This window comes from Archocentrus centrarchus, chromosome 17 (genome assembly GCF_007364275.1).
Source record: "Archocentrus centrarchus isolate MPI-CPG fArcCen1 chromosome 17, fArcCen1, whole genome shotgun sequence".
Classification (NCBI taxonomy): domain Eukaryota; kingdom Metazoa; phylum Chordata; class Actinopteri; order Cichliformes; family Cichlidae; genus Archocentrus; species Archocentrus centrarchus.
In genome coordinates, this window is record NC_044362.1 from 31,273,596 (window position 1) to 31,299,147 (window position 25,552).

The following is a 25,552-nucleotide window of genomic DNA, read 5'->3' on the forward strand; positions in this document are numbered from 1 at the left end:
AAATGCTAATGCTAATGTCCACTGTTTGATGCCGGGCTGTGCACAGTGGGTTTATCAGCAGGTTTGCTCAGAGGTGGAAAAGTCATGTGGTTTACTGTTAAATCTGTTGATGTAAATCTTTATTATTAATATTTATTAAATAGTGAATTCTTTGGAGTAACAGTAAAATATGTTTTGTGGAAGTAAAGTAGAGGCGTGTGCCCGTGTGTGTGTGACTGATGCTGTTTGTGTGCACTGTGGTACGACCCACCGCTGAAAACATCACTCATCTCCAAGTTTCCCGTTTCGCCGTCATAACTCGAGCAGGTCCACCCTCAGAGTTCGGCTGACGAAAGACGGCGTCGTCTGCTCGCCGCCAGCTTCACGCATCGCAAACCTCGGGAGGGTATAAAGATTTAAAGAAGGTCTTCTGCCCTGATGAAAACATCACTCAGCTCTGCGGACTCGGCTCTGAGCTTTCATAAAACTTTCATAACGGCAAATTACAGTCTGCTTCCTCTCCAGCTCCCTCACTTTCCTGCCTCGTGCATTAACATCTGCTGCACGGTGAAGTGTCCTAAACGCCTTGTAGCTCCATGACTGCACTAATGAGGTGAGGACCCAAATATGGGTTTCATACTTAACCATCAGAAAGAGGCTGAAGCTGTTTGTCAGAGATGCTGTGACCTGCGGATAAACCCCCGAAGCCTGGAAAAAAACCTGGAACCTGTCTGCAGATAAAGCTCATGTTATCTGTAAGAGAGGGGGCCGGCATGCTAAACACCAACACAAAGAGCCTCTGTCTGCAGGTCTCCTTACGTTACAGGCTGCAGATACAAATCTGGTCTCGTATTGTAGAGTTTTATCAGCGTGTGAGTGAGAGCGCTGAATCCTGGGGTTAAAACACACAGTTGCTCAGTTGTATCCGATGTCGTTATCGCAGAGAGCTGAAACCCGACACAGCAACCACCTGGCAGGTATTACATCACGCACAGAAAACCATCACAGCGACATCTGCTGAGCCACGCAGACTATGAAGCTAGAAACCTGAATCCACAGCAGAGGGAGTTTGCATGGTCACGTTACAGTTCTTAAAGAAATATTTGAAATGGGATATTAAAATTCTTCCCTCTTATTTACGTTGAATCATTTTGGGGAGGGATGCAAAGAGCTTGAGGCAGGCTCAATGCCTCGCTCAAATGTTTGTTAGAGTAAATAAATGAGCCACAAGATTAAAACCGCCGGTGAAGGTGGAGTGAATGTCTCGTTACAATGCTGCAAACCTCGGGTCCGCCCACATAAACACTGCTGTAGACCAGGCAGCACGACAAAAATCACCCATCGCACTGTGAAAACTGCTCAGCAAAAATCTCAGGGAATTACTCCGACCTCCAAACCCTGAAATCCCAATCCGTCAGGGGCATCTGTGGGACGCGCCGGAGCAATTTGATCCACAGAGGCTCCATCCCCAAATCCACAGGACCCCAAAGGACCTGCTGCCGGTGTCTCAGTCCCACAACACAGGACACAGCCAGCGGTCCCATTTCCACTCCCTGAAGGGTAAAAGGTGTTTGACAGCAGGATGGGGACCTACACAGTATTAGGCAGGTGGTTTTAATGATGTGGCTAACCTGTGCACACTGTATGTGCACTATTATATTAAAGAATGTGACAAGCAAAACAAAACAACCCTTCATATCATTAATCTGTCATATCTGGAGTTTTCAGTTCCACTTTAAGAGTTATTATTTCTAAAATGATCGTTTGCCATAAGAACCTGGGTCATTAGAGAAATATAAAAACTTCAAGAAAGTCTCAGGTGTTGATGAAGTTACAGTTTATCCCTTGTGTTTGTTGTTTTCATACTGCTTTATGGAAACAGCGGTAATGAAACAATAATTTTCCGTGAGCTCATGAGACAAGCAGTCAAACTCCTGCCTGAAGAGGCTGAGCTCATCTCAGTGTGAGCGTTTAGTGCTCAGTCAACCATCTCTGGGCAAATCAACGTTATTAGAGGAGGAATGTGAGGAGACAGTCAAAGCAAATCACGTCTTACTCTCTATATGATTACACAGAAAGCATTTCAATAAACAGAGGAAGTTTTCCATTTTTTGAGCTCATCCACACAGAGGGCCTGGTTTTCAGAGGGATGGACATGGAGTGAAAGATGAACAGATGAATAGATGTACCAATGAACGTGGTGATGATGAGACAAAGCAGCAGCGGTGAGATGCAGAGTGGCCATAAACAGAAACCCTATCCTCCTGACCCTTCTCTATATTTGATTCACAGTGAGCAGGAGTAAACAGCAAAGAGGGCTTCATCTGCAGCACGCGCCACACAGTAAAACACACACACACACACTCCAATTCAAAACATCAATCCAAAAAAAATAACCTTTCGTGTCAAAGTAATTAAACCTAAAGTGTAAACCATTCCTGGATAATTCTGCAGTGAAGCTGAGCCTCTGCTTCATCTTCTGAGAAAGGCTCACATTAATCTGTTATTTCAGTAAACACGTCATTGCTTCGCCCACACCAAGCGGTCCACAGTCTGAGCGGATCGTTGCTGATAGGATCGTCTCAGCTTGACTTGTAATTACTTTGTGAAGCTCAGGAACTGCTAGGCTCACTTTAGCTGAGTTTCCTAAGTGGCAGAAAAGAAATTAGAGTAACAGAGAGCATGTTTGTCCTCCAGCCGAACGCCTCAGTTTCTGTGTTTAAAGGTAAAATCTCAACAAGTGTGTAGCTACATGCTGGGAATTTTTAGGAACATACAGGGAAAGATTGGTCCATTGATTTTATACTAAATATATCTAAATGGTAAAAAGAAATGCTTACTGCAAAGTTCCTGAATAACTTCACACAGTGCTTCAGTCCATCAAAGGGCCAGCCGAGAATTTAAGGTCCACCCGTTTTCATATCTGAGTAAAACAGGCTCTGTGTTCATTCTGCATCTAAACACCTTTAACTAGTTCATCAGTTTGTACCTCCTCCCAAACTTCTGTATAAACTGTGCAGTGAAGAAAACCTTGTGTTTTAATTTCAGCTTCCTGCAGGGCTTCTTTTCACCTTAAAGGTGCAAACAGCTGAATCTATGCAGCATGTTGAGAGCGAGGCTGACGCTGCAGCGGTCTCCCAGCATGCTGCGGTGGAGGCGGAGGTTGTTATTATTTAGGGCCTGTCTCTTTTCATCACAGTCTACAGAGTGTGTGTTCACTGCTGCCGGCTGCCTGACTGATAACATTTTCAGCATGAGAGAAGAGAGGAAAATCACTTCTGTCAGTAACACAGACACACACACACACACACACACACACACACACACACACACACACACACACACACACACACACACACACACACACACACACACACACACACACACACACAACCTCCTGCTATTCATTACTCCACATCTCTCTTTCTCTGCTGTGTATTTATATGATTGTTCATTGTTTTCTTTTGTTTCCTCGTTTACGTTTGTGTGGGTTGCCTCTGTTTCCGAGTCTGTTTCCGAGTCTGTTCCCGAGTCTGTTTCCGAGTCTGTTCCCGAGTCTGTTCCCGAGTCTGTGGCTCGACTGTCAAAAACGTGCATAACATGTAAGAAGCTTTTTTGTACTCTAATACAGACATTTAAGCTTTCAGGGAAATTAAAATTGATTTCTTTTTGGTTCATGAAGACATTTCACCTCTCATCCAAAACAGGCCTCTTCAGTTATGAAGGCTGATGGAGAGTTCCAGGTATCCTAAGTGGGGTTGTCCCCTTTGGGGTGCTGCTGAGAGTGGCAGACCCACCCTGTAATCATGTGAGTCGTTAAGGATAACACGAGCCAGGGTGTGAATCCTTTGTGAGACTTTGCTCCCCCCCAGATACAAGTCAAAGTGTGACTGAGGGTGAATCACCTGGGATTGCAGGCACACTGTAGGAGGCTGAGAGCTGGTGTCATAAGCCACCACCTCTGTTCAATAATGGTTACTCACAGCAGGCACAGACGGCCCCTTTTACTGTCCTCTCTAACCATCAGTGACTGCTAGCGTCCTCGAAAGGCTTTCCTTTCTGCTTCAGGTGTAGCGAAGCCCAAGCTGAACAACGAAGTGTACACAATCAGTCCACAGATACACGACACAGCACTGGAGAAGCAGCTCAGCCGGACATCTGTGCACCGCAGGCTGCACAGCTACAGGAACGCTGCTTTCACAAACATTTGGGCAACAGCCCAGAACACGAACACTCACCGGGAGTTATTTAGAGCTACAGGAGTCTCAGTAATGGCGGCCAATAGCAGCTAAACCTTAACATTTTTCTCAGCCACACAAACACTGGAAACCACATCACACACCCTCAACAACAAAACTGAAACGACTGAAATAACAATCACAACACCAGCAAAGTTAAACATTCAGAGTCCCGCGAGGCACGGCAACGTGTACTTCAAAAAATAAACTATGAATTATTAAAATGAAACAATTATGCACAGATATACTCCTCAGCATGCTGGCAGAACATAGAGATAACTCAATATAACAAAGTAAACTTACAAAACTTGCACAACTAAGTTAACTGAACCGATTAAATGAGGTAAAGGGACGGTTCTTATTTACAGTGCATTATAAACTGAAAGGACTCCTGTAGCGTTACCACTGAATGTACAGCAGGACACTGAAAACACTAACATTCACACAAAGTTTAAAGCAGCAAATCTCAGGCTGACAGCTGCTACTGTGTGCTGCACACATCTGCACACATCTGCATGATGAGGGCGGATTTAAGCTCGTTTTGATGGGTACAAAACTTTGGTAATGTGTGTGATACAGATTGTTATCAGATGTATATGAATCATAGAATATGGGATCCACACACCAGGACAGCAAATACACAAATGTGATCATGCAGTACACAACGCTGCCGCATACACATGAAAACTGCAGCATCAGCTGCAAAGTGAATTATGGGTGAGAATAAGTCATAATGGAGTGAAACGTGAAATAACTAATTATGTGTGCTTGGTGGAGCGTCTGATGTTTATGATGATAATGGAGAAAACCAGCAGACCCCCCCTCACACACACCTTCCTTGCCTGGTCATTGTCTTCGATCTGACCCAGATCCCTGCCGCTGGCCTGAGCGATCCTCTTCCCCGACACCAGATTCCCGACCATCACAGACGCAGGACCGATTTCTGCAGGAAGACCAGGAAGAGGTGAGCGGGAAACAGAGGAAGAGGCGGCATTCGCCTTTATTGACTGATATTATGTTTATTCACACACATGTAAACCCACATCACTTTCAAAGTGTCTGATAAAGCAACACTTTCTACGAACTGAACCTGAACTTGCTTTATAGTTTATATATGAAAAAAATATGATTTTAAAAAATCATAAAAATGACATTGTAGTAAAGAAAGGTTCCTTAATTCTGACTATTTTTCTACATCAGAGATTTTTGCACTCATAAGCGACCTGCTTATCCAGTAAATACGATAAATGGATCCCACATTTTTATGTGATTACAGCAAGTTAAACAATATTAGCGAGCTAATATAAACTAAACGTGTTTTGAATGCACCAAAAATATGGTTTGAATTGTCACAGCAGGAAAAGCACCTCTGTGACCAGCAGCATCAACAACAGCTGCAACCTGAGTTTGGGTTCAAATACTCCCTTTTTTTAAAAAAAATATTAATCCTGCAGGTGTAAAAATGGCACTTTAGGATATCTCATGTGTTTACATAAACCAGCGTCTCTTTGTCCCATCACTGTCATGAGCTGGTGTGTCGCAGACACAAAGGGAAAAACTTTGTGCGTCTCTGAAAGCAGCAGATTTGAGCCAACAGCAGTTTGTGAGATCCACGTAAACATTACAATAAATGAAACAGTATAAAAATACATGTATATGCAAAAACCGACACATTATAGTTGTCAAGTTATTCCTGCATGTCTCAATTGTGCTGAAGAAATGTATGACGTATGAAATGATATTTAAAACTTTATTGGCTTCTTTTCCTTAAAGCTGCACACTCAGATTCAGCTTCTCTGTAATTAGATACCTGCTGGACTCTCACACATCTCCGTACCCTACCTGGCTGCTTCTGTCGGGGTTTGGGCAGGTTGGTTACGCAGGTGTGCGGACACATGAGCACGTTGCAGGGGTGCAGCGCCCCCTCCAGGAAGAGCTGCTTGGTCTCGGACAGGTGGATGCCACCCAGAGGAGTCTTGGGCAGAGTGTTGGAGGGCACCAGAGCCAGGCAGTACACCCCCACCTGGTGGATGCCATCTATTGCCTGGAAGGTTGGGAGAAACAGGCTTAGATTGGCAGACAGACTGAAACCGCATCAATATTCAAGCACCTGCACCCAACCACCCTCCCAACAACTGATCAACAGTTATTATAATGCTGTTTTAATTACTATTATATCGGTATTTGACTTTTTTTTTCTCCAGTTAGGACATTTGTCACCATGTAGTGACATTTATTGTTTACCCTGCACTACTCCTTTCATTTCAGCCTCTTTTAAAAATGCTGACTGCGTCTGCAGCCCGCGTCTGCTGACTGCGTCTGCAGCCCCACAGGCTAAATGGGAAAATGGGCAGGCAGAATCTGCGGTGGTAAACGAATAAAGAGAACTGGTTTTTCTGCAGCAGTTAAAACTCCAGACGGCTTTTATAGCTTTGCCACAGTCGCCACGCCGGCTCACACAGACCCTGAGCTGGACTCTGGGCTCAGATTTTATCTGTGCAGCATGAACGTAGCATCGCAAACTGTGTGTGTTTATACGAGTCTGAGGGAGTCAAAGAGTGTGTGAGCTGGTTTGTGTTAAAGGATCAGTTTGGTTTTATTTTCCAGTTTTCTTACTTATGATGGAAAAAAATACGCAGCAATAATGTCTCCACCCCCCCCCCCCCCCCCCCCCCCCCCAAACCCAGAAGCCATACAATGTGAAGACAGATTAAAAAACAGATCGATACATTTTAACAAAAACATTTTCCTCCATCTAGAATCACAAACCTTTGTTAAAGGAGTGTTTATGTTGCATCACACATTCAAACACACATACAGTGGAAATCTGGCATCACAGGGTTGAACTGACGCCTGTCCCACTGCTGATCTCCCCACTCCCACTCCCATAGCCAGGCATCCAAAGACAAATGACTGGAAATAATCGTCTTGAGTGTGTCTGAAACGTACCTGCAGAACTCGACTCATCCACTGAAAGCTGTCCTCCTCGGTCGAGTCCGGCCGCTGCTCAGCCACAACCACGATCCTCTCATCGTGGAGTACCGTGATGGAAAACACTGCTATCCTGCAGGACAGAATTAGCACGTTTCACGGCGTGGCGTTTAACGGCCCTGCACACAGTCAGCCACCGAAATGATCATAAAATTCAATCTGCAGCTTATGAGGTTTATGAAGCGGAGGATTTATCGCAGCACAGCTCCATCAGACTGCATTAATGTGTGTTTATAACTAGCTACAACATAAATGCTGCTTAAAAATTCATACAATATTGACAATTTATTTGATCTATGAAAGTAAAACCCTTCTTCTGCTGTTTTACTTCAGGACCTGCTCCACTGAAGAACTTCCACTTGTGGTACTCAAACTAAAACGTCTGCTCTCCTCACAGTCCCATCCAAAACGCTCCATCTAATGATGGAGGCCCAAAATAAAACAGCTCATCGAGGAGCGAACACTCACCGCCCCCTGTACACGAACTTCATGGGCTCCACAGCCAGCGCCGTGGCGACAATGTCATCGGCGTTGTGCCGACGCCCCCCGACCACCATCAGACCATCCATCTTCCCAGCAACAAAGATCAGGCCCGCAGGTCCGATGAACCCCAGCAGGCCGGTCCTGGTGAAGGGAAACTCACCGATGGGAGTCCCGTTGTTGGACACGGGGAACACCTGCAGAGTTTTTACGGACGCAAAATGTAAATAAAACACTCAGAAATAAACAAATAACCGAAGCAGTCGCAGCCTCACCTCGAAGGTGTTCTTGGTCATGCCGGACAGGCCATAATAGGAGGTCCCCGTGGCAACCGTGCAAATGCACAGTTCTCCGATCTCGTCTGTTTTACAGAGCTGGGGGAGACCCTCGAGCCTCACCACGCACATCAGAGCTACAGGCAGAGGACAGAAACTCTGGGAATACCATTTAAAATGACATTTATTCCTTCTTTTATAATAAATCTCTTTTTTTTAGCATTAACTGTTTTTTTATATTTCCATATTTCAAATCAGGTATTTGGTAGTTATGTATTTCTTCCATTTCCCATTTTCTTGATTTCACCCGCAAAGGAAATAAAGTGAGCTGGTCAGAAATGATTCTTTAGAAATATTCTCTAAACTAGTTTGGACTCCTTAAGCAGCATTAAATGTGGCAAAAATTAGTAAATAAGCATCAAACCATATCTTTAAGGTCTTATAAAGTGCATCATTACCACAAAAATATATCCAAGTCCTGCAATCATGTAATAAGACCTGCAGCCAAGCATTCAAATAAAGAAAGAAGCCAGCGAACCAACAAACAACGAAAAGCACGTTCAATAAATGATAAAAAATGTAAACAATCTGTCCAAGTCAGCCATATAATGATAACATATAAATATGAATATTTATGACATTTATATGTCATAAATACAGGTAAAAGTCCGTCTCACCTCCGGGCATGACAGACCCGACGTCCTGCAGCGTGAGCACCGACAGTTTCTCTTCCGAGTCGACCCGGATCACGCCGTGACTCAGACCCTGCATGGACAGGATGCCGCGACCTGGAGGGGTGCTGCCCTCCTCCAGCGGCCTGCAGGAGGAAGAAGAACACGTTCATCAGAACTGAACCTGTTTTTGTTTCGAGTTCACTGGATACAAATTAGGTTTACAGACATGTCTGTGGACAGTGGAGACAGTTTGGGGAGTATTTTTTTTATTTGGGGGACATTATAAAGAAATGTGAAAAATATATGCTTATCAAGAGTTTTAGGAAACCTAAATATTACAGAAATGCCACGACACATTTAGGATACCAGGACATTTAGTAAGGACAGCATTACATGTTAAATGTTTAAATTGAGAGGTGATGAAAACATGACATTTTGATCATTTTTACATTTGGAACTTTTTTGGAGTTTAAGGACATTTTTCAAAAAGCACATTATCTCAGGAAAGTCGGCATATTTGTAATACGAGGACATTTTTGCAATTCAAGCACATTTATGGAAGTCACAGTATGTCTTGTTTTAGGACTTTTTAAGCTGCTTTTAGAAAGCGAGGACAGTTCAGGGAGCAGAGTGTTTACTTTCAGGCCATTTTCAGGGTAATTAAGTTGAGGCTGAAATGAGGATTAGAGGCCAAGAACTGCTGAGTGTCAATGAAGGTCCTCACAAATATCCATACAAACATGTGTGAGTCAATTTTAAAGGTTTTCCCCCAAAAATAGAGCTCGTAACCCCCCCCCCCGCCCACTCAGTAAAGTGTTTTATTAGCACACATGCAGGCAGACACACAAACTCTCAGCTTTAGTGTTGATATCAATAAAAAATAAAAGCCTACATGTGACTGACAGCTGGGCTGACTGTGATGTGGAGCTCAGATCTACAGAGACGATGATTAAAGAGGTGGAAACGTAACTTTAGTGTTTTAAAACCAACAAAACTGTAAATTCAGGACCATAAAAACGATTTAAAAAAAAAAATAAGGGCAGTGAAGGAGGTGAAAAATCTGGTTTAAATCACAGACATCAGTCACTAAAAGTTTATCTTCTAATGCCAGAAACAGAAGGTTGAACTAATTAATATATTTATGTCGAAGGAAATGAGCTGACAGTGTGTTTGTGTGAATGTTTATACCTCCGTATGGCTACAGTCAGAGCCTCGGGGGAGCTGGCACACGGGCAGATGACCTCCGGCTTCAAACCTTTCGTCTGGAAGACGTTGAGGAAGGCGTCGCAAGACGAGATCGACCCTGAGAGACGTAATCAAACGGTTTTGGTTTTTCTTATGAGCATTACAGCAAAAGCCTGGAAGCAGCTCATTACACACCTTTGTTTTTCCCAGTTTTAATTACAGAAGTCGGCCGATCATAAACTGCTAAAATGTGAAGAGCAGCACGATTTCATTTATCTTGTAGCTCCACTGATGTGTGAATAACAGTAACAGCCCCAAGTTTCATCTTAAGTTAACATTTTTGATAAGAAAATATTAATAAAGAAATGTTTGCACCATCAATTAAAAGTAAAGCCCTCACAAAGAGTCAGGGCCCTGCAGGGGTTAGTGCAGCAACCATCCAGCAGCACTGCGTCAGTCAGCTGACCTGAACCCACTGAAACGTGTCAGGAATGACTGTCAGAGTTACATCTGCACCTCCTGCACCATCCGAGCACCAGAACGCAGAGCCGGGAGACATTCCCAACATCTGGAATCAACAACTGGGGCTGCACTGACTTCACTTTTGGTAAAACTAAAGGACAAAGTTCAACTTATTAATTTATTTGATGTATTCATTATTTTTCCTTCCACAGTCAGACCTGTTCCAGAAACAGAATCTGACTGTTTGGGATAAAATGCAGCTTTTCTGTTCAGGTGTGACACCTGGCTGGAAGTAAGGACATTTAATTCCACTGTGCCTCCCAGTCCTTCACCACTGTACATTATCAGTGTGAAGTCAAACTCAGATATTTACCGTGTACAGGACGGACTTTAAATACATAGACACTGTTTTCTTACAGGGATTCGAACCGTCGGCCACCACCAGCATGCGCAGGGAGCTCAGATTGACGTCTCGCTGATCCCGGTGGGCCACCAGAGCCCAGTGCATGTCCCGCGACTTTACACAGGCTACCTTAGCTGGAAGTAAAACATCACAAGTACACAGTTCAAAATACTGGAAAATACTTCCAATAAAACACAGTTTGCAGCCAGATTGGGGGGGGGGGGGTCACCTTTGTACTGGCAGACTTTTTGGATCCAGGACAGCGGGTTGACCTTCATGAGGGCGTAGGGAATACTGATGACGTGCATCATGTTCATCACACTCTGACAGATAAAGACAGGGGGGGCATCAACAGGGAGGGGAAGAGGTTTCAGGATAACTGGTTTCTGTAACGTGCAGAACTTTAAAAATTGAAACACAGGAAGCTGAAAGCTGATCATTTTCCTTCTCTTATTGCACCACGTTTATCTGACAGACTGAACTGAGCTGACGGATCAGCACACTCAGCAAAGGTCACCAGATCTGGTTTAGTTTCAATTTGGTGAAGATTTTGGTGAGTACATTAAAGCCTTTCAGCTCCAGGACAGCTCAGTGTAACTGGGCAGTATATAATCATCTAACAACTGCAATAAATAAATAAAACATTCAGTAATTTAAATACATTTTACAGACCATATGTTTCACTTAACATGCCCGTTATTTTAGGGGGTGTTTTTCTTACTGTCTGGATGGCGTGCCACAGCCCTACATCCTTCTTGAAGTCTAGTACATTCACTATGGTCTCAGCTGCAGGACGAGAGCGAGAAACAGAAACTTTAACATCACATTTGATAATCAGTGAGAAACAACAGTGCTGTTCAAGGCGCTTTCTGAGAGATTAATGGGCAAGAGTCCAGATTACCTTCTGTGTATGAGCAGGACTGCGTGAGGGCCTGGCAGTGTGTGAGCATCGCTATCCTCATCACCGTCACACCGAGGACGCTGCCGTCCTTACACGTCTTATACTGGACAGACAGAAGGAGAAGGAGTGAGGGAGCAGCTTCCGGTGTGGATAAGGATCGCTGACACAGAAAAATGTGAGGCACTGTTGATACTATAAAATTATAAGCAGAAACTGGGGATGAAATATGAAGCACCAGGTGGAGCACCAGAAACTGCAGTTCCTTGAGTGACCACATCAGGCCGAACGTCGCGAGGCCGAACTTTCAGTAATTCGAGTCACTGAGCTGCTCCTAACAATCGTTTGGAGCTTTTTAATGGAATTCCCAGTCAGTTGAGGAGTTTGCAAACTTGTAGCTTTCTCCTGTGGTTTTGTCTCTTTTCACACAGAAAAAAAAAACTCCAAAGGAACCAAAATGCATCACAATGAACTGCACAAGAGTGTTTAGTGTGTTGATTGGTCAGATGTGTCTCAGGCGGGAGCAACACAAGTAAATCCAGGAAGAAGGTGCTGTGTTCTGGCCTAGCAAATAACGTGGAAAATTTACATTAAGTTTGCGTATTCTGCACCGCCTCCTCCTCCAAAGGACCTCGGGGCGCTTGTTTTGGTTCGCACCCGAGTGCGATTATGACGTTTGCATCTGCACAAATAAACTGCACCAAAGAGGACAAAGAACATGTTTGATTAAAGCAGACTAAACACAGCAGGTGTGAAAACACCCGATATCTGTGCTGTGCATTTATACAGTTTACAGAGGCACCGCACTAACCAAGCCTGCTAACATAGCGGATAACCCAGAGCTCCTCCCTTTTGTCCAAATATGGTCATTTAAGGATCCAAAGAAAAAAAAAATCCAAGATGGCCACAGCCATAAAGCTTAAGTCAAGGTTTCCATCTTTGATATACAGTCTGTGGTTTCTTAAAACTACGAATCTTAAAAAAAAAAAAAAAAAAAAAAGGTGTTCAAACTTTTGACCAGTACAATAACACAAGCTCACATATTTCCTTCATAAATTTACATTTTATTCAGCCTTCACAAAACCCAAAACACCACCCAGCATGCCTGAGTTAACATCCTAAACTTTAGGAGATCCCTTTTAACCTTTAGGACACCATATTTAGTTTGAAACCGAGTGTCTGTGTCTCTGACAGCGTATATCAACTATCAGTCAATAAATAGTTAAATTAAAAATACAGAGAGACTGATGACCTGATATTCTGTACAAACACTGTTCGGTGAATTTAAGGCTTTTGTTGCTCTGAGCACTGTGCAGTCGACAGCAATCAGTGAGATTCTGCCCAAAATAAGATCTCATCTGTCTGAATAGTCTCCCATCAATAGGACAAACTCACATTACGGGCCGCTTTTAAAGCTATGACTCATCATTTTTGTCATTTTTCCAAAAAAAAAAAGCAAGTGTCCCTGAAAAATTTCTTTTAAGCCACTATAAAGAGCGCCGCAGTAACTTCATCTGGCTCGGCTCTCTGAGTCGCGGCTTCTGTTGAATATAAAAGTTAATTTTTCAATCGTCCGTCTTCTTTAATCATTTTCCTTTAAGCCTTTTTCAATCTGCAGAGCAATCAGAGGCACATTTCGCCTTGCTGCCTGCGCAATCACTGCCCGGCTGCTTAAATGACGTTGGGCAAATTCAAATCAATCAGACAGGACGGTCGAATTAAGAGGAAGTGAAGCTGTGGTGAGATTCTAATCTAAAGGACATGGAGCAGTATTGATTTCATGAGTGAAACAACAGGGACGGAAATGTTTTGATGCCCTGAAGAGGACGTGCATCAGTGTTTCTGTCACTGTTTGTGTTACCTCGATGTAGGCGGTGTCCTGGTTGGCTTCTTTGATAGGTGGGAACCAGTCTCGGGGCGGTTTGGAGAGGTGTTTGGACTCTGTGACGAACCACATCACCTTCGGCCAACCTGGACGCACAAGGACACGAAACAAACATCCCTTTATGTCTCGAGTGTTTTTGATTGAAGGATTGTTATAGTATAGTTATTGTATAGTATGTAGTAGTATTATTATAATAAGGAAACTATTGCTCCATAGAGTTGTATTTTGGAGGTTCTGTAAATGCACTGAATCTGATATTTTTAATGCTTCACTGCAAAAAATAATCTGAATAAAGACACACTTTAAATATATGAATACACAGCAGCTGCAGTTATTTAATGACAGGTTTTGAGACTCTTTGCCTCCCACAAAAGTTCAATATGGGAAACTAACAAATTCCACTTCATGAAATATTATTCTGGGAAAATAACAGACTGGTGGTCAGTCTAAATAAAAGTAGCTGCCATCTTATTTATTACTTATTTACTAATATTTGAACACAGCATCAAGAGTATGCCACCCTTGAAAGCCTTCAATCATATCATTATAGAGTCTTCACTTTACAGTATAAAGTACCTCGAGCAGTTTGTGAATCATTACTGCACGAATAAAAGTGAAGGAACAAAAATTACAGTTCCTCAAGTGGCCACTAGAGGCTGGCTCCAAATGTGAGGCCTGTTTGGGGCTTTTTGTCATGCAATTACCTGATGAATAACATGGCTGCACGTGTTACGTTTGTGCTCCAGTTTTGGTGGGTGAAATTCTAATGTTTCTTCATAAGTGGCAGTGGCGCAGTGGGTAGGCGCTCGCCTTGCAGCTGGAGGGTTGCTGGTTCAAGCCCGCTGCCTTGTGTCCTTGTGTCCTTGTGCAAGACACTTAAACCACATTGCTTAAACCACATTGCACACATAGCGCTGGTCTCTCTCTGGATGAATGATCTGGAACACTCATTTCGTTGTGTGCACAATGACAATGAGTTGAATCTAACATCTAACCTCACAGCAGCCTCACTGTGACCAGGAAAAATTGGTGATTCAGCAACTGACCTTCAGGCAACCACCTTCAACTGTAAGGTGAATCACAGGTCACCTGGTGGGAGGCAATCTTTCTCCAAACAGCTGTAGACTGACTACAATCACTCAGACAGACTAGAAAAGGTTCGCAAATAATTACCATCTAATTGATAAATGCAGACAGATTGCCAACAGCTTACAGTCAATCTGAGTCCGTCTGTGCCGATGAGCACAACTCATCTGTGATGCATCTCTTTGGTTGTACTCTGGTTATTTTCCTATATCAAAGCAAGGTTGCTGAGTTTTTGTGTCATTTTGCAGCTAAATTGTCATCGAGCAGCAACTACGTCACTATTTTTGGAGCAATTTATGAATTTGTCTTTCAAGTGTCTGAGGTTCATTGTAAACGGTCGTACTAATTTTGATTGATGAGTCGTTTTCTTCACCAAATGAAAGAGCGGCATCAGACTAGATCACAGCGACTGAAAATAAGTGTTGCATTCGTGTGTTTTTGGGCCAAGAGAGGCAAAAATGACTTCTGCTGCCACAAAGACAAATTATTATTATCATTACGAGGATGCTTTTCTCCATGCTGAGCGCTCGCATGGGTGAAAACGAGTGAATGCAGAGCTCAGAGTGTGTGAGGGCCGTTAATGCCTGAATGTAATGCTGCTGATTCTGCAGAGAAACAATCAGAACGAGATGAGCTCAAAGCCTGCTGATCAATAAGAGGAGCACTCCACTTTAATGACACACACACACACACTCCTAAATCCATGCTGACTGATAAGCAATAAATATGTTAGCATGATGTTGCTATTTATACATCCATTACTGCAAAGCAAACAGTGGTTATTAATCAGCAGCAGATTCTCTCTCTTCTCAATCACACGACTTCTTCCATCCATGTTTCTCTTCTCTAATTCTTCTCAGTTATGTCGACATCGACTTGCATTCCCACTTCTCGGACTCTCCCTCTCCCTCTCCTTGTCATCAGTACTCAGCCCGGCTGCCTGCTGTCATCAGTCTGTCCACTCATCCAGCTGAGCAGCAGCAGAGCTGAACTCTGAACTCTGAACCGTGTTTTTGTCCACAGTCTCGTTCAGCTAGTTTTGAAACCACTGAAACATTTTGTTCAGTACTGATAATTACAAATGTCTGATGGAGGATTAAAGGTTTGAATTCATCATTTAAATAAATGTTACTGTTATTTTTTTGTGGATTTGTGGCTCAGCCACAGAAAGAGCTCAGTGGGAAGTTTGTGATCACTGAGTGGGTCTGTTTGCCAGTGAGATTGCACTCAAAAGTTTTGAGGATAATTTCGTAAAGCTACAGTAGTGGAGATTTGGAGCAAAGCAAGAAGACACGCAGCTCTTCTTTCCTTAAAACTGCAAAAAGGCCGTTAGCGTTGGCACTTTGCTCTCTAGTTCCATTCACATCACGTCTGATCTCGCTGTTATAAATTAATGTCCCCCATTTTTATTCTGTTGTTTTAATGGATGATCCCACCTCACTGCAGGGGTGTCAAAGGGCCACGACGGAAAATGAGAATCGCATCCAGGGTCATACAAACACTTATTATTTTTCTTTAATTCGATTGAAAAGCCCTGTCATACACAGCCTCACACACAATAAACAAAAACTGCTTATCCAGCATAACCAGCAAATAATACCAGCTGATATTAAAGCTAAATTATGAATCCTTTATTTTTCATGTGTATTTTTCTCTTGCCTGCGTTACAGGACCAAAGATGACAGTGAACACTGGGATAAACCACAGAAAACAAACACAAGCTTCACATGTGACACATGGCCGAGCTTTGGCCTGCGGGGCTCGAGTTTAGCTCAAAAATGCACTTGGTTATTGTTAAAGATCGGCTTTGGTTCAAATTTGCAATTTTTGTTATAGCTTTCAAAAGACGGCTGCTGCTTCGATTTGAAGCTACAATGGTGTCGTTCAGCATACGTGCTCGCAGATGGTTTAGCAGAACGAGTTGGACAGAGTTTGGTTCAGCTTTTAAAAGTCTGAATGCATCTGAAGAGCATTATTATAAACTGAGATCATTTCTCGCAGAGAGCTGATGTGTTGTTGCAACATGCTGGTTGTTGAATTGGTGACAGACGTCACTGCATCCTGAAGCCATTTGCTGCACTCCACTTGTTGTTGTTTAACGTTATTCATGAGTTTTTGCAACTCATGAATAACGTTATTGTTATTTCATTATGAAAATAAGAGACTGTCATACCTGCAGCTGCAGTGTGAATGCTTTTATATTCTTCAATGGACATTTTAATGACTTCACTGCTGCAACAGCTGCAATAAGGTTTTAGGGTATTTTTCCAAGGAAAAGGGAGGAGATTTTGTCTGGAATTCCCACTAATATTGCAATCTAGATTTAGTTAATACTAGTGCATAAATAAGGACTAACGGTTCATGTTTCTATGAATACATTTCATGTGCCTGTCTGACCTTTAAACTGTGGGATCTCTCCAGTGGGACTCTTGGGTAACCCTTTATGGCAGGCGTCACTGGTCAGAGCCACAGTCACTCCACAGCTCCCCAACAGAAACCCGATCTGCTGACTGCCAGCATCCTGCAAAGAGACAGAGATCATTGATCTACGATTCATCAGCTGGATCGGGTTAGAATCAATCAATAAGTGCGTTCTGGTCATCCTCAGCTTCTCTGCTCTATACAGTAATAAAATGAGAAGGTTACAGTGTTTAAGGCCCATAGAGACTAGTGTTTGTTACAGTATGTGGAGGGAAACAGACAAACGCCACATTACAAACTAAATGTTTTTGCAATGCATGAGTCTGCACCATTAATCAAAAACTTTACAATCAACCAAAAATATATCTTTATGGTTTTTGACCAAAATGTCAAATTTTCTCCAATTTTCTGCATCATTTTTCCAGTTTGAGAGCTGCTTATGTGAATTTCTCCGGTCAGATATTGAACTTGAATGCACACTTTTTTTATACATATATTTCCATATTTTACTCTTTAGCCTGTGAATATAATTTTATGTGTATTACTCTCTGCGTCTATCACGGTGTAACCAGTGCTGACTGAATCCTCCTGGCTCAAGTCTGAAACAGTAAATTTGAACTTTCAGATTATTATGTGTTCCTTTCTTATGTGAATATTCAGTGTTGGACGCAGGGAGATAAACAGCTGGTGGAGCTCATTCTTCAGGCAGGCGCCATTAAAATATTGTTAATAAATAAAAGAGCAACAGTGGATGTGAAATGATGGAAATATGACATGTTTGCTGCTGCAGTTTCCTCGTTGCTCAGTGTAGATTTGATGCTTTGAGTCACGTGTATCATAATTTATACGCTGCTTTTTGTAGACGATCGGGCAGACAGGCAGAGGCAGGGAAGTGATTAATATAGGCAATAGAGGGTCAACCTGATTAATGGGTTGGTAAGATATGTTTTGCCCCAGTTAACTTTTTTTTTCTTGTACTTCAATCAGGGAAATATATATTTTAGATACTGATCATGTTTTTTTAATTTGTGAAGTTTTCCTTCACAAATCTGCACAGACTGAGACTCACAGCAGCCCTCCTGATTTCTCCTGGTGGTCACTACGGTGCAAAGTTACACTCAGTCCAAGCAGTGACTCAAACAAACCCACAGCAGCAGCATCACAGTCATTTCTTCAGAGACATTTGGCTCTCATTACACCTCAGCAAAGCTCAGTGTCCTCTGTGTTGAATCACAAAGCTCCTTCTAATGACTCATGTTTTCAGTGCGATTCCCCCCCAGAGTTGAATTAGCTCCACTGACTGGTGTGAATTAGCTCTGCACTGCATGACTCTGCTGCATGTCCTCTTCTCAACCCGCTAATGCTGCTAAAACGTTTCTCCAACAACAGGAAACAAACATCGCCAACCTTTATTTCCATTTATTCATCCAGCCCCGCCTCGTGCACTGTATGTTTGAACCTCTGTGTGAAATATTCATGTTGATTTATGTTCCAAGCTGAGCTCTCTGCACAATTACTGAAACAAGAAGACAGCCGGGCGCTGCAGCGAGGGACTGCAGACAGTTAATCGAGTCCACTGCAGATCAGCTCAGAGTGGCAGCCGGACACTGAGGTATGTTGTGGCCTTTACTGTATATGCAAATCCTCTATGCCTGAAGACAGTGTGGCAGTACTACCTATGCTCAGAGTATAGCAAAAACAAATGATGGTTTAACACTATGCATATATACAAGTCAATCGCTTTTTGCAGTTTTAATCAATTACTGTGTAAATCTATTCTTTTCCATCCCTTAAGGTCTAAATGTTAATGTTGTGTCAGAGTAACTTACACACCAAAGGCAACAAAGCTTCCTTCCAAAACCTCCCGCCCAGAGCGACTTGAGCAAAACACGGGGAGGGGGCGGCTATCTAACCTTCAACCCCATGATTAGTTTCCAGCCTGGTTTTTCTTACACGTTGCTGAGGAGACTCACAGATCTACGAACGCCGCTCGAATTAACTTCAGAACAACATCCCTGAACATGAAGTCATTAATCACCGAGAGGCCTGCAGTCACGGCGGCCTCGGCCGCACAAACGTTAGAAACCACATCCCATATTTTTAACAATCATCATCTAAAACAGGAAAAAAGTTCCAGCACTACTAAATTAATGATTTGACCCTCAAATATTAAAGGCCCACAAATCTTTGCACTCTCCAGTGCAGAACTGTCCGCACTAAGAAAAATTAAGCACTATTAAAGCCCGGCTATTAAATAAAACAAGTACAGGAGCAAAAATAACCAAAACCTTGGTGTAAGCATGTAGAAGTTAAGTTAAATGCAGTACTTCAGTAAGGACACTGCTCACAGGTCTTTGTAATAAACCGTGTGCTTCTTCTAAACGTCACTATTCTGGCTGTTCTTTCTAAAGCCATGCACCATTTAATGCTCGTGTATTTATTCCTGATTTTCAACCCATTTGAACCAGACAGATGTAAACAGCTGCATTTCCACTTACCTTCCTGGTCAGTGGGACCTCTATGGGCACAGGAACCACCTCGGCCAGCAGGCAGCCGTAAAAGGCCGTCATGAAGGAAGCAGGGTCGTTGTTAGGGAAAACTAGCGCCACCTACAAGCAAAAGGAGACATAACGCATGGGTTACGGTTAAAAACAAGAAGAGATCTTTAGAAATTTCAGGATGAAGGGAAAGTTATGATGTTGCCACGATGGTCCAGGCAAACAATATCTGACTATTTTAACCAAAAGCAGCAGTTACATTTAAACCAATCACAGCCGAAAGGGTTCAACATCAGAGGTTTTTGTTTTACTGGTGAGATCAAACAAGGCATCAAAGGAGTCGGGAAAAGAGCGTGTTTTGTGTCTGTGCTGCTGATGGCTGATAGGAGCTGCCGCCAGAGAACCAGAGAAGAACAAAGCTGAATCGTTTAGGGGGCATCTGGTCAACATCTCTCTAACCATCTCCATCTACTTTCCTCTTCATACCTCCTCTACTTTCTAATATCATCTGCTTCACATTCTCCTGCTCTCAATCCTGTTCAGTCTCTACTCCTGCGTCCATGTCGAGGATTAACCGGCTCTCAGTGAATTTAAGGCTATAATTTAAACTTCTTTCAGTATAAAATGTTCACTGTACCTGATTTAATTTGGACACTCATTACCTATGCCAAACACACCTGCACTGTGGTTTCACTCTGCAGCCTCTCCCTTTACTCTGAGTATCAGTGATGTAAAAGGTCATTCTGTACATTTCACTGCAGGTTTTTGCTGTTGGGGAATTTACTTGTATTTAGTGCTGAGAGGAAAGTTTCTCTGCACTATCTCGTGCACACAGCACGACCCCAACAACAACCTGCTGTCCGCGTCACAGCGAGGCCGTTATCGGCTGCTGTGCCATTCTGGTCCAGTTCAGCTCCAGCTGCATGCTGTGATGATAATACTGAACCCCTGCTTAAGTGCTTAATAGCTTCCATATACAGTACAGCACAGCACGAGTGTGTGTGTGTGTATGTGGCACAGAGTTGGCGCTGTAAGCTAAGTGCACCTGAATGAATGAGAGTGGTGTAATGATGCTTTAACAGAGCTTTTGTTGACATGTGTCCGTCTCATTGAAAGGGTTCAGGTTTCATTTGCAGACGATAAAAAGATTCATGATTTCTGTTTGTACAAGGCTGCAGCTTCACCATCAGGAAACACTGCACGAAGATAAAGTTCATTCTGAGTGAGTTTCACTTGTTATGTTTACATTTTATATCATTTCATGGTTTCTTGGTGCAAAATCATACTGTTCATGGAGCAGTTGTTTCTGTGCTCGAGGTACACCCAAAAACATCAAGACAATTTAAAGAGTTTATTTGTTCCTGGAGCTGCATGAAGGTCAGAGAGCTGAGCTACAAGAAAAAGATTAGAAGGAACGTTGTTTCAATAAGAGGATGAATGGGATTTGTCTCAATTATTAAAAACATGATCCCCGTGGTTTGGGATGATAATATGAACTGTAAAAATATGCGGTTGCACCGGTTCTCCTTGGTACCAAACAAAAACAGTGAATTAGTACAACATAGATCTGAGTCTCATAAAGTTTACTTTCTTTCTGAGGAAACCTGAGCTCATCAGGACTCACGTAACAGGAGTGATACAAAGAGAGCGGCTCTAATGCAACCACGACGCTATCAGCTATACTTTTAGCTCATTCAGTTACATGTTGCAGCATTGTGTCATTATACTGGAGTCCCCCAACCTCCAACCCATTACACAATGCATAATGGAATGTAACGCACATTACACATCATATTATAGTTACATTTACGTTGATACTTTACATCACACAGGTACTTCAACTATCTGCACGGCGGGCAGACAGAAAGAAAAAAACATCCATGATGCATTTTTCTTGCTGTGCTCCAATCAGCTGATTTAAGTTCTTGTGCGGGGGGGGGGGGGGGGGGGGGGGGGGTGGTGGCATGGGCTACAGCTTTGAGGAGAGAAGAGTGTGACGGTGAAGTGAAACTGTATCAAGCCTGAACTTCAACAGGTAACAGAGACAGCGATGAGCAGTCGAGCTTATACAGATGATACTCTGAATTCTCTTTGGGCTGCTTTTCAGTTTTGCTTTGTGTTGTTGGCTTCAAATGTAAACACTAAAACAAAGATCATATGCATAAAAAACACAAAAAAAATAATAAAAAGAAATTATTCAGAGTAACGACATCCAGCAAACTCAGACAATCCATCCAGTGTTTGGCACAGGTACAGGTGCACCTAATAAAGTGAACACTGACTGTACTGTGCATTATGGGACTAACAATAAACAGTAAATGTTGAATTTGATGTGATACTTGTTTTTATTGATGAAGTGGAGCTCAGAGTCTCTGCGAAATGTTTAGATTTATCACCTTTGTAATGAATCCAGTTACACGACAACATTAAGGCGTCATGATGTTATATTAAAAATTTAATCCCATAACAAAACTCCATATCTTACTTATCACAAGAGGACTTTTTAAAGTGAAACTTTACCCACAATTATATTTGATTCTTCAACAGCCTCATTTAGTGAGCTTGTTTCCTCGCACAGACACACAAAACCTCTGATGTAATTTCACAACATAACAACTCCGCTATTGTTTCTTGTGTGTAATTAAATCTCCTCGGCTTCCTAAACATTCTCTGGTTGAATCTCATTTGTTTAATCATTTTGTGAGGCAAACTGCTCAGGTGAGATACTGGAAATAAACAGTGTAATTTCTCTAAAAGCTGCAGCAGAAATGTGGCTACACTGAGCAAAACAAAAAGAAGCTGTAATGTAATTAAAACACACACACACACCCTTCTGGCTGAAAGCACCACACACTGGCATTGAGCCAGTCTTGCCTTCAGTCTCCCACTGAGTTGGAAATCAAGCTTAAAATAAAGAAGAAAGAGGGGCGAGAAGTGGGGGTGTCACATGTGGGACCATTACTGAACCTTTTTCCACTTAAGCATGATTTCATGTGTGGAGGCATGTGGAGTGTTGGGTAATAGGGGGCCCTGAGTGTAATGTGATGATTATAATGACATGAAGAAAGGACGTACAATGCAAGAGTGCATGTTTAACATATTAAGTAATGCCCATGTGGCGGGTTACAAAGGATTTTAGCAAAAATCCAGAGAGGTGACGTCAATAAACACTTTTTTTCTTTTTTTCTTTAATTTCCAAATACCAACAGAAACCAACAAGAAGAGGATCTGATGTTTGTGAGTCCAGCTGTTTCTAAAGGCTGCTAAATACTGACTTACAGAAATAACTTCTTTCAAATATTATCTTTTAGCATTTTTCTCTTTCTACAGTTTTGAAGTAAAGAGGTAAAAACAAGGGAGGAGAGAGGGCAGGACGCATTAAAGGAAGCATTCTTAAGGTTGAACAGGAAAGGTGTAATAAAATGGGTCAGCCAGTCTGACTGTCAGGTGATAACACCCAAAAATCAATTATAATTCAGGGGTCCAGAAAAAAAATTCAGCCCGGCACATGTGTGTTGGGGGTGGGGGCTAATTCAGTGATGGTGAATAGTTAGATACTATGTATGTAATTTTCTATGATAATGGTTGGGCCTACGGGTCATTGGAGGCACCTGAATCTGATTGGACCATGTGACTGAATGATGATAGAGAGTGTGGATCCCTCTGGTCTGTGTTATGAGGCTCTGAAAATAAGATGCAGGTTTACCTGCCGCTCTTGTCAATAAACATTCCTTAAAGGGGTTACGTCAGTGTGTTATCCTTGTGAGTCTACGAAGACAAGAAACAAGACAAGCTGCTGGGATTTTATGTTTGATAGGAAGGCCAAAATTGTCCTTTGAGCTCCCATTTTCCTCTACTTCCCCCTCGGGTTTCACGTGGGAACAAAACCCGGTGGTAAATTGCAAATTGCGGTGAAATGATACTATAGTGCAGCGATGTAGCAGGAGAAAAAAAATCTTGAGTCTGTGGGACTTGCTAATGGCAGTGATAGCGAATAGTTCCCATAGCAAACCAGTGAAATTCTCACCCAGTGAGGTAAGACGACCTCAGCATGACGCAGCGCAGGGGAATCAACCGCTGGCTAGAACCCTGTAATTACTATCCAGGAGCACAGTGGTCTTCACCATAGTCATCTGTCTTAAAGCTTTAACCTTGACGGATGTCGTGATTGACTGAAGGCCTACAGTGAAATGTTACACGCAGAAATACATGGACACACTTCTTTCATTGGCTAAATTTATTACATGTAAAGTTTTGGAGTTTCTCTTTCATCTACAAAATTTGAAGAGGAGAGTAGTAATATTATTCATACAATATCTGCTAAAGCTTACAGCAGTCGTTTTCTAACTGCAGCAATATTTAACAAAAGTCTGTCTTAACTTACTTTGCACTTGGCTGCTAAAGTTGCTGTTAGAAGGAGAAGGCTGAGGGGGTTCAAACATGAACCCACTAACTGTAAGAACTCAGCGAATGCTCGCTACAACAAAACGTAGTGCGATCCTTCATTTACTGCACAGCTGTTCTTATTTCAGGAATTCAAGCATGGCATTAATCAGCGATCAAGTCTGTGAAGCCTCATGACACACAGGTTTTTAGGTTTCAGTACCACGGACAGTGCACAGACTCTCCCCTGAATTATTGTAGTTTTTTAAAAAAAACAAACAACTTTCTGTCAGCAGGATGATGAGCTGCCAAAAAGCAGAAATGGTTCAGGAATGGTTTGAGGAACACAACAAGTTTGATGTGTTGACTTGGCCTCCAAATTCTCCAGATCTCAATCCATCTGAGCATCTGTAGGATGTGCTGGACAAACAAGTCCAATCCACACAGGTTCCACCTCACAGCAACAGGTCAGGGCTGTTTTATGCCCTGCAATATTATGCAGGTGGTCATAATGTCATGCTTGATCGGTGTTTATCCTCGTGTCAGCACAGTAAAGCTGGTGAGAACCACACCGGAAAATGTGGCGACAGCAATTCCAGCTCAGAAATGGGCCTCATGGATGATCCCAGCCGCCGGTCCAGCTTTCCTCAGCTGCTGAAGTTCAAGCTTTGGCTGCTCGGTTGGGGTCAGCACACACTCAGCTCGAGCTTCATGCAGCATTACTAGCAGCTTCGTGTTTGAGACCCTCAAACAGATACGATGTAATTTTAGCAGCAGCTATTTCTGGCCTGGAAAAATTTCACACTTGATCAAAACATTCTTGCCCAATATTTGACACCCAGGATGAGAACGGGTTATCATTATTAAAAACAAAACTAAAACCAGGTGTGACAAACATTTTAGTTTACGTAAATAAAAAAAAGACTTAAAAACAAACAAATACTGCATATTTAAACAACTCTAATTTGGAATAAACAACACAGAGGAAATGTCTTTGTCTCTGTTTTCAGTTTGGCTGAACTTGACAGAATAAGTGTGAGGCACTTTAAGCATATGTTTACTGACACTACAGTGCCTCAAGTGTATTGGATTACATAACCTATTGTGAAATTCTTTAAAAAAAAAAAAAAGACAGAAACTAAAGAAAGCTGCATTAATAAACTATTGAAACTAAAGCACGTCTCATGTCAGGAACTGAGGTCATAAAAAGCCACGTTTGATGACCCTGCAGTGATTGAGATGAATTGGCTGGTTCTGCACTCATAACGTTCCACAGTGTTAGCAGATCACTTGCAGATCTTTCCCGCTCCTATGTTCTCCTTTCCCCCCCAATTGTGGCCTCACACTAATTTGCTCCCCTTAGAAAATTGGGCCCTTCGGTCTCTTTGTGGCTCCCTCCTCTCAGTCCATCAGTATCACAGGCATTTGTTCCACTCACCCGGTCTCCAGGCCTGACGAGCGGCTCTTGTTTGGTTCCCAGTTTGTGCAGCAGGTTGTAGGCCAACTTCACACTTCTGGACCACAGTTTACCTGCAAAAAGATTTAAATGTTGACGTCATGCAATAACTCTTCTATACAGACAAAAGTTAAAGTATGTCTTTGAGGACAGGTTTGAAATAATCAATAATAAGTTCAAGACGTTGTTGATGAAATATGTCCTCGAGAGATCAAAGATCAGGAAAAAATTCTTTGTA

At 42.5% G+C, this 25,552-nt stretch overlaps 1 protein-coding gene across 1 annotated transcript in view; it reads right to left on the reverse strand.

Annotated features, from left to right (window-relative positions):
• LOC115795385 (disco-interacting protein 2 homolog C) overlaps positions 1 to 25,552 on the reverse strand; it is a 219,982-nt gene that overhangs the window by 34,515 nt on the left and 159,915 nt on the right. Inside the window, exons 9-23 of the mRNA XM_030751269.1 lie at positions 25,297 to 25,388; positions 19,476 to 19,586; positions 16,954 to 17,077; positions 13,447 to 13,556; positions 11,589 to 11,691; positions 11,409 to 11,473; positions 10,917 to 11,010; positions 10,702 to 10,821; positions 9,826 to 9,940; positions 8,641 to 8,780; positions 7,964 to 8,100; positions 7,677 to 7,885; positions 7,167 to 7,281; positions 6,060 to 6,261; positions 5,051 to 5,160 (exon numbers count right to left, since the gene is read on the reverse strand). Coding sequence (XP_030607129.1) covers positions 5,051 to 5,160; positions 6,060 to 6,261; positions 7,167 to 7,281; positions 7,677 to 7,885; positions 7,964 to 8,100; positions 8,641 to 8,780; positions 9,826 to 9,940; positions 10,702 to 10,821; positions 10,917 to 11,010; positions 11,409 to 11,473; positions 11,589 to 11,691; positions 13,447 to 13,556; positions 16,954 to 17,077; positions 19,476 to 19,586; positions 25,297 to 25,388 — 1,847 coding nt within the window. The remainder of the gene's footprint in view (positions 1 to 5,050; positions 5,161 to 6,059; positions 6,262 to 7,166; positions 7,282 to 7,676; positions 7,886 to 7,963; positions 8,101 to 8,640; positions 8,781 to 9,825; positions 9,941 to 10,701; positions 10,822 to 10,916; positions 11,011 to 11,408; positions 11,474 to 11,588; positions 11,692 to 13,446; positions 13,557 to 16,953; positions 17,078 to 19,475; positions 19,587 to 25,296; positions 25,389 to 25,552) is intronic.